This window comes from Trichoderma virens, assembly GCF_000170995.1.
Source record: "Trichoderma virens Gv29-8 chromosome Unknown TRIVIscaffold_45, whole genome shotgun sequence".
Taxonomy (NCBI): Eukaryota; Fungi; Ascomycota; class Sordariomycetes; order Hypocreales; family Hypocreaceae; genus Trichoderma; species Trichoderma virens.
In genome coordinates, this window is record NW_014013704.1 from 1 (window position 1) to 12,543 (window position 12,543).

Genomic DNA, 12,543 nt, shown 5'->3' on the forward strand with positions numbered 1-12,543 from the left:
ATAATTAATAATATTAAAAAACTATATAATAAATTATAAATATAATTTAAATTTATATAAAAAAAAATAAATAAATTTACTAATATATAAAAAATTAAAAAATTAACTTTTTAAAAAAGAAATATAATTTATTTACTTTAATACTTTAAAAATAAAAATATAGTAAATATTAAAATAAATTAACTAAGTAATAAACTTAATTTTAAAAAACTTAAACTATATAAAATTTTAAAAAAAATTAATAATATTAACTATAAACTTAATTTTTTAATATAAAAAAAAAAAAAAATAAAATAATATATTTAATATTTTACATTTTATTATTAAAAAAAACATTAATAAATAAAAAAATAAATAAAATTATAAAAAATAAAATTATTATTAAAAATAAAAAACTTAAATATAATATTAAAAAATTTACTATAATAAAATTTAATAAAAAAACCTAATAACTTAAATATTTAGTAAAATAAAAAAACTATAATAATATTAAAAATATATAAAAACCTATTAAATATTTTAAAAACTTAAAAAAGCTTTTTAATAATTTTTATTAAAAACTAAACTTAAAAAAATTAATAAAAAAAAATTAAAATTAAAATCCTTTTAGTTAATAATATTAACTATAAAACTTAAAATTATAAAATTAACTAAATTAAATAATAATATTATAGTTTAATAAACAGCCTTTACTTTTTATACTTTATACTTTTTACATTTAATTTATTTTAACTCCTTTAAATTATTAATATTATAAACAATTATTTATTTTATTTTTTTAAACTATTTACATTTTTAAATATAAAAACACTTTACTTAAATATTAACCTTAAGTTATATTTTTTTAATATTTTTTAACTTTTTATTTAATTTTAAATAATAAAATATAATTTTATATATTTATTATAAAGTAAAATTAAATATTTTATAATATAATTTTTAATTTTATATATAAAATAAATATTAATAAAAATTTTCTTTAAAAATAATATATTTATAACTTTATTTTTTATAATAAATATATAATTTTATAATAAAAATAAAATTCTTTAATATAATATTAATAAAACTTTTATATTTTTTTTTTATTTAAAAATACTATTATTATTATACTTTTATTTATAATTAATTATAATAAAAAAATAAAAAAACTAAAAAATAAAGAAAAAAGTTAAATAATATTTACTAAAAGATAAAAGTAAATACTTATATACTACCTTAATTAAGTCTTAAGGATAAAATTAACAGAAAAAGAGAATTATATTATAACTTAACTTTTATAGTTATAATAATAGGCCTATAGGGTAGGCGGAATTAAATAAACTAAAAACTAATAGGCTAATTAAAAATATTACTGCCTTAATTAAAAAAGCTAAGAAAATTAATTTTCTAAGATAATTTAAAAAAGCTAAAAAAGTTAACTTTTTACTATAATCTAAAATATATAATTAAATATATAAGTTTACGTTCTTATATTTATTTAAATAGCTTAAATAGCCAGTTGTTAATATAATAATTAAATTAAATTTAGCTATTATATTTACTAACTACGTAACATTAATAAGACAACGCTTATACCTAACCTAACCGCTCTGCTAACATAAACCTAAAACCTAAAGGTTTATCCCTTAGAAACAGCTAACCTATACCAACATATAGGACCCGGTTCGTCACATTGTATTTTTATTTCATTTTATTTATTTATTTTTTATTTTTCGAATATAGGGCTTGTCTGTAAATACGTCTATCTCTTTATTGTACATAGCTCCCTTGGCTCCTTTATATTATTGTAGCATTCTCTACTGGTTGATACTGTTATACTTGACTTCCTTTAATATAGTTAAGTGGTTGTGGTTTCCAATTCTAGTAGCTAAATATCCGCTCCGTAGTATTCTGCCGGTGTTCACCGCCTGGCTTTATATCGAGTCGTAACAAAATTACTCTATAATAAAGAATGAGAGCAATAACAACTATGGCACTGTTTGGCGATATACTCGTAAGTTATAATAAGTAAAATTGGCTAAAAGTACTAAAGCTGCGTAGTGAATATAAACAGTGCAATGTTCTCTATATCTATATGTAGAACCGATAAATGCCAGTGCTTCTGGCACCACCAAAATTACTAGCTGATCTAAGTACTTGTTTTCGGACGTTTTACTATCTAATAAATATGCAGGATTTTATGCTTGAAGCCTTCTGACCTCCAAGGGGATTATGATGTGCAAACGACAGCAGGATTATAGATTTCAGCGGTGGGCAAAAACCTGTAGGACTTCGATTTCAAATCGTACTATATCCGAAATATAAGAAACCATGTGTAAACACGAAAATATAGTGATAAACAGGGCTGATGGTTTAAATTTTGCTTTTATACGTTTAGCATATTACAATACAATTCAACATGTATGGCAAATAGCAGCTAAGGAACAAACACAAGATGCAAATGTTAGACCAAAATTTACCACTTTGCTTTCACCGGTCGGATATAGCAAAATTGCGGCATATGTGCCATCTTGTCCGTCGCTGCATAGCTGCTCAAAGCCTCTGGGCATTTGTGAAGCTCAAACTTCCACACAATTAGTGTAAGAAGCTGTTTCATCTGCACATAAGCCATCCGGCGACCGTAGCATCCCCTTTCTCCGAGCCCAAAGGTCAACATCGGCCCAGCTGCGGCGTCGAATTCTGTCTGCCCTGCTGCATTTGTTACCAGCCACCGGTCCGGATTGAAGATAGCCATGTCACTGTGCTCCCAGCTGCCCACCTTGTCCTTTGACTCTAGAGATGACTTAGTTCGTAGTGAGTCGTCGATTTCGAATTCCGGAGAGAAGAAGCCAGGACCATTGCCCATGAGGAATACCTCGGTGCCTTTGGGAATAAAACAGCCCAACACCTGAGTGTCCACAACAGCTGTCCGAACAGAAGATGCCTCTGTCAAAGAACAGCGGAAGATTTCCTCCACTACAGCATCACGATAGTGAATGATAGTCGTAGTAATTTCTGCCGCTGAGGGTGCGCGGCCGTCCGCCGCAGCTTCACTATGTGCCTTTCGTAGTTCGTTCCGTAGCTTCGTTTGGACGTCCTGATGGTCGGCGAGATATTTGAGTGCCCATGTAACAGATGTAGCTGTAGTATCCTGAGCACCAACTACAAATCCGAGAATCTATAAAACCACAATCCATTAGCAAGGATAAGGTATTAAAACTCCAGTTAAGAGAGAAAAATAGGAACGGCGTAATATGGAATAATAAAATAAGAACAGACATACCTCGTCGGATATGCCTCGTGAGAAAAACTCTGGAGATCTGTTCTCCTTGTCGGCGAGTTGAAATTCTCGAATCACTATATCATCAATGGCGCATTGTACTTGGGCTTCTTTGCCATCCTTGGAGGCTGCCATAGCCCGATCAACCGCTCTGCGAATTTCTTTTTGAATAAGCTCGTCCTTGTCTCGAAATGATTTCTTTAGTGTCGGCGTCTGCCTCAGCATCCAGTGTGCTAAGGCAGGTACCGGCGACTTGATGCATGCTTCGACGCTGTGCATAATATTCAGAATAGACTGCATAATATCCGGATGCGGTGCCTTGGGCAAAGTTATGGGCGCATCTGGATCGCTAGGGACATCAACCTCTTTCACGGTAAGATATAGACGAAGCTGTGCTTTACTGTTACTGTTGGCCGGATCTTTTCCAAAGACAATGGGCCAAATGGAGTCCATGGTTGTGCAGTAAACATCGTTGGCCGCAGCAAACGCATGACCCTTGGATAGTCTTGCCTTCTCCTCCCACAACTGCAGTAAATCAAGGCCAGCCGCATGTACAAAGGGTGCAGCAATATCTTGAAGAAAGCCTGTAGCCATGATACCTTGTATCCATTTGCGGTGCTTCCTGAATTTGTCATTCGTCTGCATAACAAAGTGACTCTCAGGCACAATACCACCAGAAACATCTGCAATAAATTTAGAGCGGTCAAACTCTTTTGTACGACGAACCAGGATATCTTGTGCCTCTGGGAAGTCGGTAACGACGACGCAGGGACGACCGAATGGACGGTTGAACAGCTGGACAATCGGCGATTTTAACTTGACATTCTGTGCGCTCATCCAAGAATGTACTTCCTGTGTCTTGCCCACATGTTGTACCATGGATGGGACATCGCCAAGCAGAGATCTGATTGCCTCCGGGTTGTAGGGAATGCCTGGAATCGGCTTGGGTAATGCCCAGCGGTAGAGCAGGTATAGGGCGACAATGGCACCACCCGCGTACGCAAAGTACGGCGATGCCTCTTGCATAGTACCAATATTGGTTGGAGAGAGCAATTCTTGCAAAAATGTTGAAATGCGTTTCAGCACATCCTGGAATGAAGCAATATCCAAATCGGCCATGTAAGACTTGAGAGAGGATGGTGTCGCGTCGCGAAGCAACGTCAGTGGCTGGAAACCCTCAAGCTGGGCCATGGCTACTGCCTGTGCGTGGTGTTCGGGTTTGGCGAAACCAGATTCTAAAATTCCAAAAAACAGAGAAGATAACTGTAACTGTATAAGAATGAAAATGTGAATGCAAAAGTAAACGAAATAGAGGCAGAGGATAACAAGACAGGAAAAAAAAAAAAGGTTAAATAAAACAGGCTTGTTCAAAGTGAATTGGACGTGCACCCTTTACACCCTCTCCTCCACACAATACCATAGCTGCATTTGGGTGCTTAAAGTTGCTTGACTTTAAGGTGCAAATTGTATTACAGTAGTAGCCTAGTCAGATTTAGAGATCATGCCACCGTGAATGTGAATCGGTAGGCAAGCACAATCCCATTCCAGCGCACATCCACTAAATGCACCTCTAAATGCACTTAGAAATTTGGAGGACGGAGCAAGCGGCGCATTCACTCATAAGCCTTTGTACTGTATGTCTACTCATGTACAACACTCTTTTCAGACGGTACGTTTGGACTATAGATAATTGTCGTCGTCACTATGCTTGTGATGGAGGCACTGCATTATTTTTCGCGGTCGGGCGGATGCAAAGTTGCAGGTGTATCTCCCTCCTATTGTGATTTTTTTTCTTTTGTAAAAAAAAAAAAAAAAAACAGCCCCTTCCTTCGCGTGGCTGTTATTATGTAGGTGACAGTCTGTCCGTTACACTATGCCTAGACAATTAGAGAAAGTTAATAAAGTTATCGTGATTTCTTTCTCCTTTGATAAAACAATTGCAATTGATCAAACGATTGGCTTCACAAGGGTTGACTACAGCGACAAGCTACCATCCATGTTTATGTAAACTTGGCTTTCCCTAGAGAGCATCTAACATTTCATCACAGAGACAGTGCCTACTTGATCTAGGTTTTATTATTCTTATTGATTTAGTTTAAACTGTGTAGGATCCTGCACTGATTCGGTACCGATCGTAATAAATCAGTAGAGTTGTGGGAAGACGGAGTGAAGTCAAATTACAATGAGTGCTTCCGCCAATCTAATACACGGCCCCGGCCCCCCAAGAAAAAAAAAGCGACTTGTTCAGTCGTAACAAAACCCCTCTCAATATGTTCGACAGATAACGACTTTCCAAAAAAAAAAAAAAAAAGAATTGCGTATGATACGATATCAGCCAAAGCTCGACCATCGACGCTGCTTTACGCATAAAAGAATAAGAGCAGCAAGCGCACTAGAATCTCACGGAGCCAGCACAATCTGTCCTCAATGCCGTATGTGATTGGTAGGAGGTTTCGTGTATTCGAATTGGCTTGTCACTCTTTTGGCCTAGACTTGTGGTGAGCGCTACATTTTCGCCCATTTCCGACGATATACTATTCCTTCGGGATCTTCATTTGCACCCTTTGCACCGCTGCAGTTTGCCTCCATAAAAAAAGCAACCAGTCGCTGCAAGTGAGATTGTAAGACCTAAATTAGGTGCGGCTTTACGCCAAGGGGGCTAGAATGGCGCTATATTACAGTGGAGAATAAGTAATTCTGAGCCCAAGTCGCAGGAGACCAGGCTGTAAGTGGCTCGATACTATTACTTATTTTCTTCGTTCTTACGGAGTACACCATTCCCCCTCTTCTACGGTTTCCATACTGTTTCCACATTTTCAGGGCTGTTTGGAGCTTCAGGTAGGCTTTTCCTTCTATTCTACCCACGATCTTACGTAGCAATGTAAATATTATTAACTTACCTAGATCTAACGTTAACTTATATATTTTTATACTCCCTATAAATATTACAAAAGTTAACTTAGCATAGGCCCTGTTGTATTACATAAGTTAAGATTAAAGTTTTCATTAATATTAAATTATATATAAATAATAAAATACTTATTAATTTTTTATATTAATATTTATTATATTAAGTTATAGTATGTTTTTATTTTTAGTATACTTTTCAAATGATATATTATATTAAAAAGCAGTTATAAATTTCCATTTTAACTTTACTAATTTATATTTTATTAAAAGTAGGATTTCTATATTTTATTTAGTAAGATAAAACCTTTTTAAACTAAACTTAAAATAGAATTAGTTATTAAATCCTCTGTTATAAGCAGGATACTGCTAAGCGTAACGTATTTATAAATATATATTAAGTTAAGGGTATTTATTTCTATATTTATTTTAGTATATATGCAATATCCCTTAGATTTTCTTACATTTTAATTATCTAAGTGTTTAAAAAATATATAAATTTTACTTTAGTACCTTTAATAAAATAGTAAGTAAAGTATAGCAACTCAATATATTATACTTTTCTTTATGTAATATAACAAAATATATACTAAACTAACTTTTGTAATCTTTGTGGGATATAGCCTAAGTTGTCTTTTAGTATTAAATTAAATAGTTCCTACTTTATCATACTTTATTTTCTTAGTTACAATTGTCTGTTTTTTTTTTAAAAAAAAAATTTTTTTAATTTTAAATTAAATGTTAATTTTAAATATCTTTTAATTTTCAATTCATTTTCAATTCATTTTCAATTTATTTTTAAACTACCTATTCTATGCTAAATTAGAAATCTCAAGACCCGATTAACGGCGTCGTTCCACCATCTACCATCCGTTCTTTAACAAGTGGCTTGCTCGTTAGTTTAATACTATTGGACACTTTTTCGCAGCTCATCCTCTATACCATTCCTTGCTTCATATCCAAGGCGTATTTTTGCCTTCTTCCATCGTAAGTCCACGTGTTATATATAAAGCAGAGTATATACATCACCAGAGGTGGCTTGATCCCAGAGGGGCGCATCACCGCCTCCGACAAGGTTGCTATCCACCCAGCCGCCCACTCTTCCGATCTTGGTATTTTCCTGCCTTAATCCGTGCTCTTCCATTTTCAACTCGTGAAAATTAACGCTAAGAAGCCTTATTTATCTGCTTTCTGGCAATCTTCAGTATGAATGGTGAAACGAACGGCCAAGTCAATGGCCATACCAACGGTCATACCAACGGTGTCAAATTGAATGGGGATTTGGGACATGATCATCATGATTTAGATGCCGTGATCGTTGGTGCCGGGTTTGCTGGGGTGTATTTACTTTACCAACTTCGCAAAGAAGGCTACAAAGCGAAGATTGTTGAAGCAGGAACCGCCCTTGGGGGAGTTTGGCATTGGAACTCTTACCCCGGTGCCCGTACTGACACACCAATCTCTACCTACTGTCTGAACATTCCGGAGGTATACAACACCTGGACTTGGTCAGAAGAGTACGCAAGCGACCAGGAAATCAAAGCTTACTTTCAACACATCGACAAAGTCTGTGACATCAGTAAAGACACAATCTATGGTGAAAGAATTACCAAAGCCACATTTGACCAAGCTACCGACAAGTGGCAGATTGAGTCTGATCAAGGAACAACATTTACCGCCCAATTCTACATGCCTTGTCTCGGATTCTCCTCAAAAAGACTTGAACCTTCATGGCCTGGCATGAGGGATGTCTACAATGGCAAGATCATTACTCCTGATGATTGGCCGGCTGGCTTGGATCTCACAGGCAAGAAAGTGGCTATTGTGGGAACAGGAGCAACTGGCGTTCAGATTGCCCAGGAGGTAGCCAAAACAGCTGGTGCTCTGACATGCTTCGTTCGCACCCCAAATCTGTCATGGCCAATGGTGTCGAGGAAAATCGACCCTGTGAAAGCCGATGAGGAAAGGCACCGTCTGCCCTATCTTCTGGGGGAGTTTCGCTTCACCACCGTCGGAGGATTTCTCTTCGAAGAAACGAGTCGTTGCGTAATGGATGATACCCCAGAGCAACAAGAGGCCGTGCTCCAAGAGATGTATGACTACGGTGGCTTTCGAGTATTCTTCCAAGGATACATTGATGTGTTGGGCACACAAGAAGGCAATGATGTGATTTATAATTTCTGGCGCCGGAAGACCCATGAACGTATGACAGATAAGAAGAAGGCTGAGCTCTTGGCACCGCTCAAGCCACCACATCCATTCGCCGGGAAAAGGACTTCCCTCGAGACCGGATATTACGAACAGATGGATAAGCCTCATGTCACTTTGGTAGATGCCAAAAAATTCCCAGTGGTCGAGGTGGCTGCCAATGGACTTGTCACTTCTGATGGAAAACTTCATGAAGCTGATTATATTATCCTGGCCACAGGGTATGATGCTGTGACGGGAGGGTTCCGTGAGATCGAAATGACTGGCCTTGACGGAATTACTTTGGAGGAGAAATGGAAAGACTCAACAACCTCCTATTTGGGTCTCATGGTCTCAGGCTTCCCGAATATGTTTTACGCTTATGGCCCACTGTCCCCTACGGCATATGCAACTGGTCCTGCCGTTGTTGAGTCACAGACGCACTGGATGCTAGACGTAATGAGAAAGATGAAGGAGAAAGGAGCTACTCGGGTTGATGCTACCGTGGATGCGGAACAAAAGTGGAGGGAGAAGATCAATATGATCCATGCATGGACTTTGAGGGAGAAGGTGGAGGGAAGTTGGTATCTTGGGTGAGTATTTTCATTACGAATCGCTGGAAGGTGAATTTCACTGACTTTTTATGCTTAGACTAAATGTACCTGGAAAGCGACGTGAAACCCTCATTTGGGCCGGAGGTCTACCCATGTACAGGAAAGAGATCTGGGATGCAATTGAGCCAGAGCTTAAAGGCTTCACACTGAGCTGAGCTAAAGTCCCTGTAGTAGACTAGGGGGGGTTCTAGACATTATAGCTCTGATCTTTGCTTGACCTTATGGATGATCGAAACCAAATTCTCACGTATTTATGAGTCCGATGTAGTTGGAAACAAACATTTCTTCAAACATGTTCTTTCAGTTTGGGGTTAAGATAAACTAAAAATAAAAGAGACAGAACACATTTCAAGCCGCTTCTTGAACCGCTTTTAATCCCATACGCAGTGATAATCAAGGCACATATTGTCGAAACCCAAAGTCCAAAGCCATGTGCAAACCACAATTCATGTAGTATATATAGCAACTGATCAAGGGCTGACTGAATCGACTCAGAACTTCTGGGAAACTGTCAATAGTCTACATCACACACGTAGTCGGTCATGAGAAGTAACATACTTTGGATTTCGATACATCGTACTAGGGTTGGTAGACCCATTGATGAGTGCCCATTCTGAGGACTCTAGAACGTTCCAACTGGGACAAACTGCTTGAGCCATGGTGGTAAGACGAAAAGAGTAATCCAACAATTCTGGAAGAGCGCACTATGGTTACAGAATGATGAGGTTAAGCTCGGCGAAATTAAAGTCAAACAATTCGATTCTTAGGGAAAAGTCGTATATTGTTTGCAGATAACTATGAATATTCCCTGCCGCGTGTATATATGAACACAGATTATCAAGCGATATACGGAGTACTGAACGCAGCAATTGGCCGTCATCTGAGGCGTGATACATATATCCATCCAAACAAGTTACTGATCGTAAAGTGCTATTGTACTAACCCTGATTGTCTTCGAGATGCGATATGCATCGGGGGTCCCGGGGCCCCCAAAAAAGGAACACACGAGGTCACAACCTTTGGGTGTGGAGTGTGTTCTGTTTTTTTGAGACCCCGTGCGGGGTTCTGCGATAATGTCTGATAAAGATCGGAGCTATGAAGTGGAGGTTCGGGGCATAACGTATTTTGTGAACTATCTTACTTACTCAGCCTTGCAGACTCCCTATAGTAATCAAAAGGTGGGCTTCAGTATTTCAAATAAAGTGCCGAAGTTTTAGATATTGTTTACTCCTGATTACATGTTGTGTTTGATATGCGGTTTATTGCCAACGGAAGGACGGAATATGTACACCTTGGGCTTGCGGGCACACACCCCCACACCCTTGACACCCTTGACACCCTTGACACCCTTAGCACCTTAGGGGTTGGAATAGCTAGTTATGCTTTGGTACAAGGCAAATATAATTTTTCTATTCTACATAGTCGAGCTTATCAATTCAAATGGGGGCCTTAAGCTTGGGAGCTGGGTTAATCCAACAGAGTAGTTGCTGTTCTCTCGGCAGGCAGTCCTTAATCGGAGGTGGACTTGTATAGATATGTGATGATAATGGCACAAAAAGAACAAAAAAAGGGTAGTGAACTAGAAGTAAATGGAAAACATGCATTGAAGGACAGAGGAAGAAGTAAACTAAGATATTGTAATGGCAGTGTTTCTTTTTTCACTCTGAAGACTCCAAAAACCTTGGTAATTCTATTTCAACCTTCCACCTGTTGCATTCATAATGAGCATTTTTGAAACTGCCTCATACTTCTCACTGGCTTGTATTTTCTATCTACCCTTCACTCTCGTATCTTACATGTTATGTCCTGCTGGCTTGTAGCTTTCGTTCTGTATGATTTCTATCCACTACGCACTTCAGTCAGTAAATTCGAAGGTTTCAGCTACTCTCTCGCAGCTACTAAGAAGTATTCACTCACATAATCATCTGGATCCTGGATAAATGCGATCCTGAACGGCCCATCTTCGAGACGTTTGTGCCAGCGAACCCCCTTCTCTTCGAATCGTTTACACGCTTCTTGAATATCATCCACAGAGACACAAATATGGCCGAACCCTTCTGGGTCAGTATTACCATTGTGGTATTGCACATGTTCCTCGCTCCCGGGGATATAAACCAACTCGAGTAACGTTTCTTGAAGCGGATCAGGATTAGGTTCGGAAACTTCTTTGCCCAGTTTAGGCTTGCAGTATCCGAGGAAGAAACTTTCATAATTTTGGTCGAGATTGTGGTGAGTGTGATGCAGCATCATGCCAAATACATTTTGATAATATTCGAGAGAAGCGTTCTTGTCCTTGACACGAAGCATGGTATGATTGAACCTATATTTCTCAATGTTGGTTGTCTTGGGTTCCGGATTTGTAACCGCATCATTCTGTGAGATGAGCTTCACCCAGTACTCATCTGGATCCAGGACATAAGTAAACCCGTGTTGAGACTGTTGATGGTGGAATCCTGCTTTGGATAATCGATCGCAGGCAGACTCCAGATCATATACCGAGACACAGATATGGCCGAAACCTTTGGGATCCATGTTTCCATTATGTGTTCTCTCAACGTCATAATTGTAGCTAAGTTCGATGACCCCTTCTCGATCACTCATATGTCTCCCCTGTGAGACGGATCCTTGATTGTCTACATTATATGCCTCGTCAGAATAATTGCTCAAGAAGTAAGATATATTCAAAACTCACCGTAGGCAAGAAAATACAAATCAAGCTTGAAATCTGGGAATCTAAACTCTTGTAGCACAGACATGCCAAGTTGCTTATAGAACTTGACGCTTGCCTCAGGGTCTAGATAGATGGTATCATTGATTAGAATCTGATCTGAGCAAATGCACATAATTTCTTGTACAGGTGTATGTCAAATTCGTACTTTTAACCCTGAGCATGGTGTGGTTTAGCTTATACTTGGATGTACCTGTCATGGTAGATGCTGCTGTCGATAATGGATTGTTTACTACTAGGTCTCAATATGCCTCTCGCGAGTTGAGCTCTTCTTCATCCTCTAATAAACTAAGCTCACCACATTAAGAACAGTATGCCCTATTGCTCATCCAAATTGAATGTCTGAAAGCCCCACAGGAACCCTACTTTACTTGCATGAATATATTGGGATCGAAAAATATGCAAGTAACCCAACCGCCGTGATTTTTCACCATGTGCCATTGGACACCGACTCCATAATAGTGGTAGTAAACACCCTCTACACCTTAGATGAGAATAGTTATCGGTTCGGGTTTCACAACCACCCCGTCAATGTCGCAGAACCCTTCACATACTATTCCTATTCTAGTCATAAAACTTTCAACCGATTGCATCGTCAGCCCCACAGCCCACCCTTTGCACCTCCTTGAAGGGTGCCATGCTTCCATCGTTTCTCGGGCTTGCTCCACGAGCCTATTCTAGTATACCATTCTCCGCGATCTCGCTTCCAAGGTAGAGAAGAAAAGTGTCAATCATGTTCAATGATCAAATAACTGACCTGCGTTATCGAATTCTTGAATCGGTACATATGCAGCTATCAAGGTATTTTCCTTTTTTGTGAATGTGCCATCTATCTATGCTCTCGC

The 12,543-nt window shown here is 37.9% G+C and overlaps 3 protein-coding genes across 3 annotated transcripts; 1 reads left to right on the forward strand and 2 right to left on the reverse strand.

Moving 5' to 3' along the window:
- Positions 1 to 2,458: 2,458 nt before the first annotated feature.
- On the reverse strand, positions 2,459 to 4,288 carry TRIVIDRAFT_151337 (uncharacterized protein; the record flags this gene model as incomplete). The annotated part of the gene is made up of 2 exons (XM_014100732.1): positions 2,459 to 3,160; positions 3,266 to 4,288. 2 exons carry the CDS (start codon positions 4,286 to 4,288, stop codon positions 2,459 to 2,461), a joined length of 1,725 nt encoding a protein of 574 aa, XP_013956207.1.
- A 3,087-nt stretch (positions 4,289 to 7,375) lies between these two features.
- On the forward strand, positions 7,376 to 9,125 carry TRIVIDRAFT_53582 (uncharacterized protein; the record flags this gene model as incomplete). The annotated part of the gene is made up of 2 exons (XM_014100733.1): positions 7,376 to 8,949; positions 9,008 to 9,125. 2 exons carry the CDS (start codon positions 7,376 to 7,378, stop codon positions 9,123 to 9,125), a joined length of 1,692 nt encoding a protein of 563 aa, XP_013956208.1.
- A 1,637-nt stretch (positions 9,126 to 10,762) lies between these two features.
- On the reverse strand, positions 10,763 to 11,898 carry TRIVIDRAFT_53581 (uncharacterized protein; the record flags this gene model as incomplete). The annotated part of the gene is made up of 4 exons (XM_014100734.1): positions 10,763 to 10,816; positions 10,888 to 11,603; positions 11,663 to 11,764; positions 11,847 to 11,898. The coding sequence occupies 4 exons, from the start codon at positions 11,896 to 11,898 to the stop codon at positions 10,763 to 10,765; spliced, it is 924 nt and encodes a 307-aa protein (XP_013956209.1).
- Positions 11,899 to 12,543: the final 645 nt, after the last annotated feature.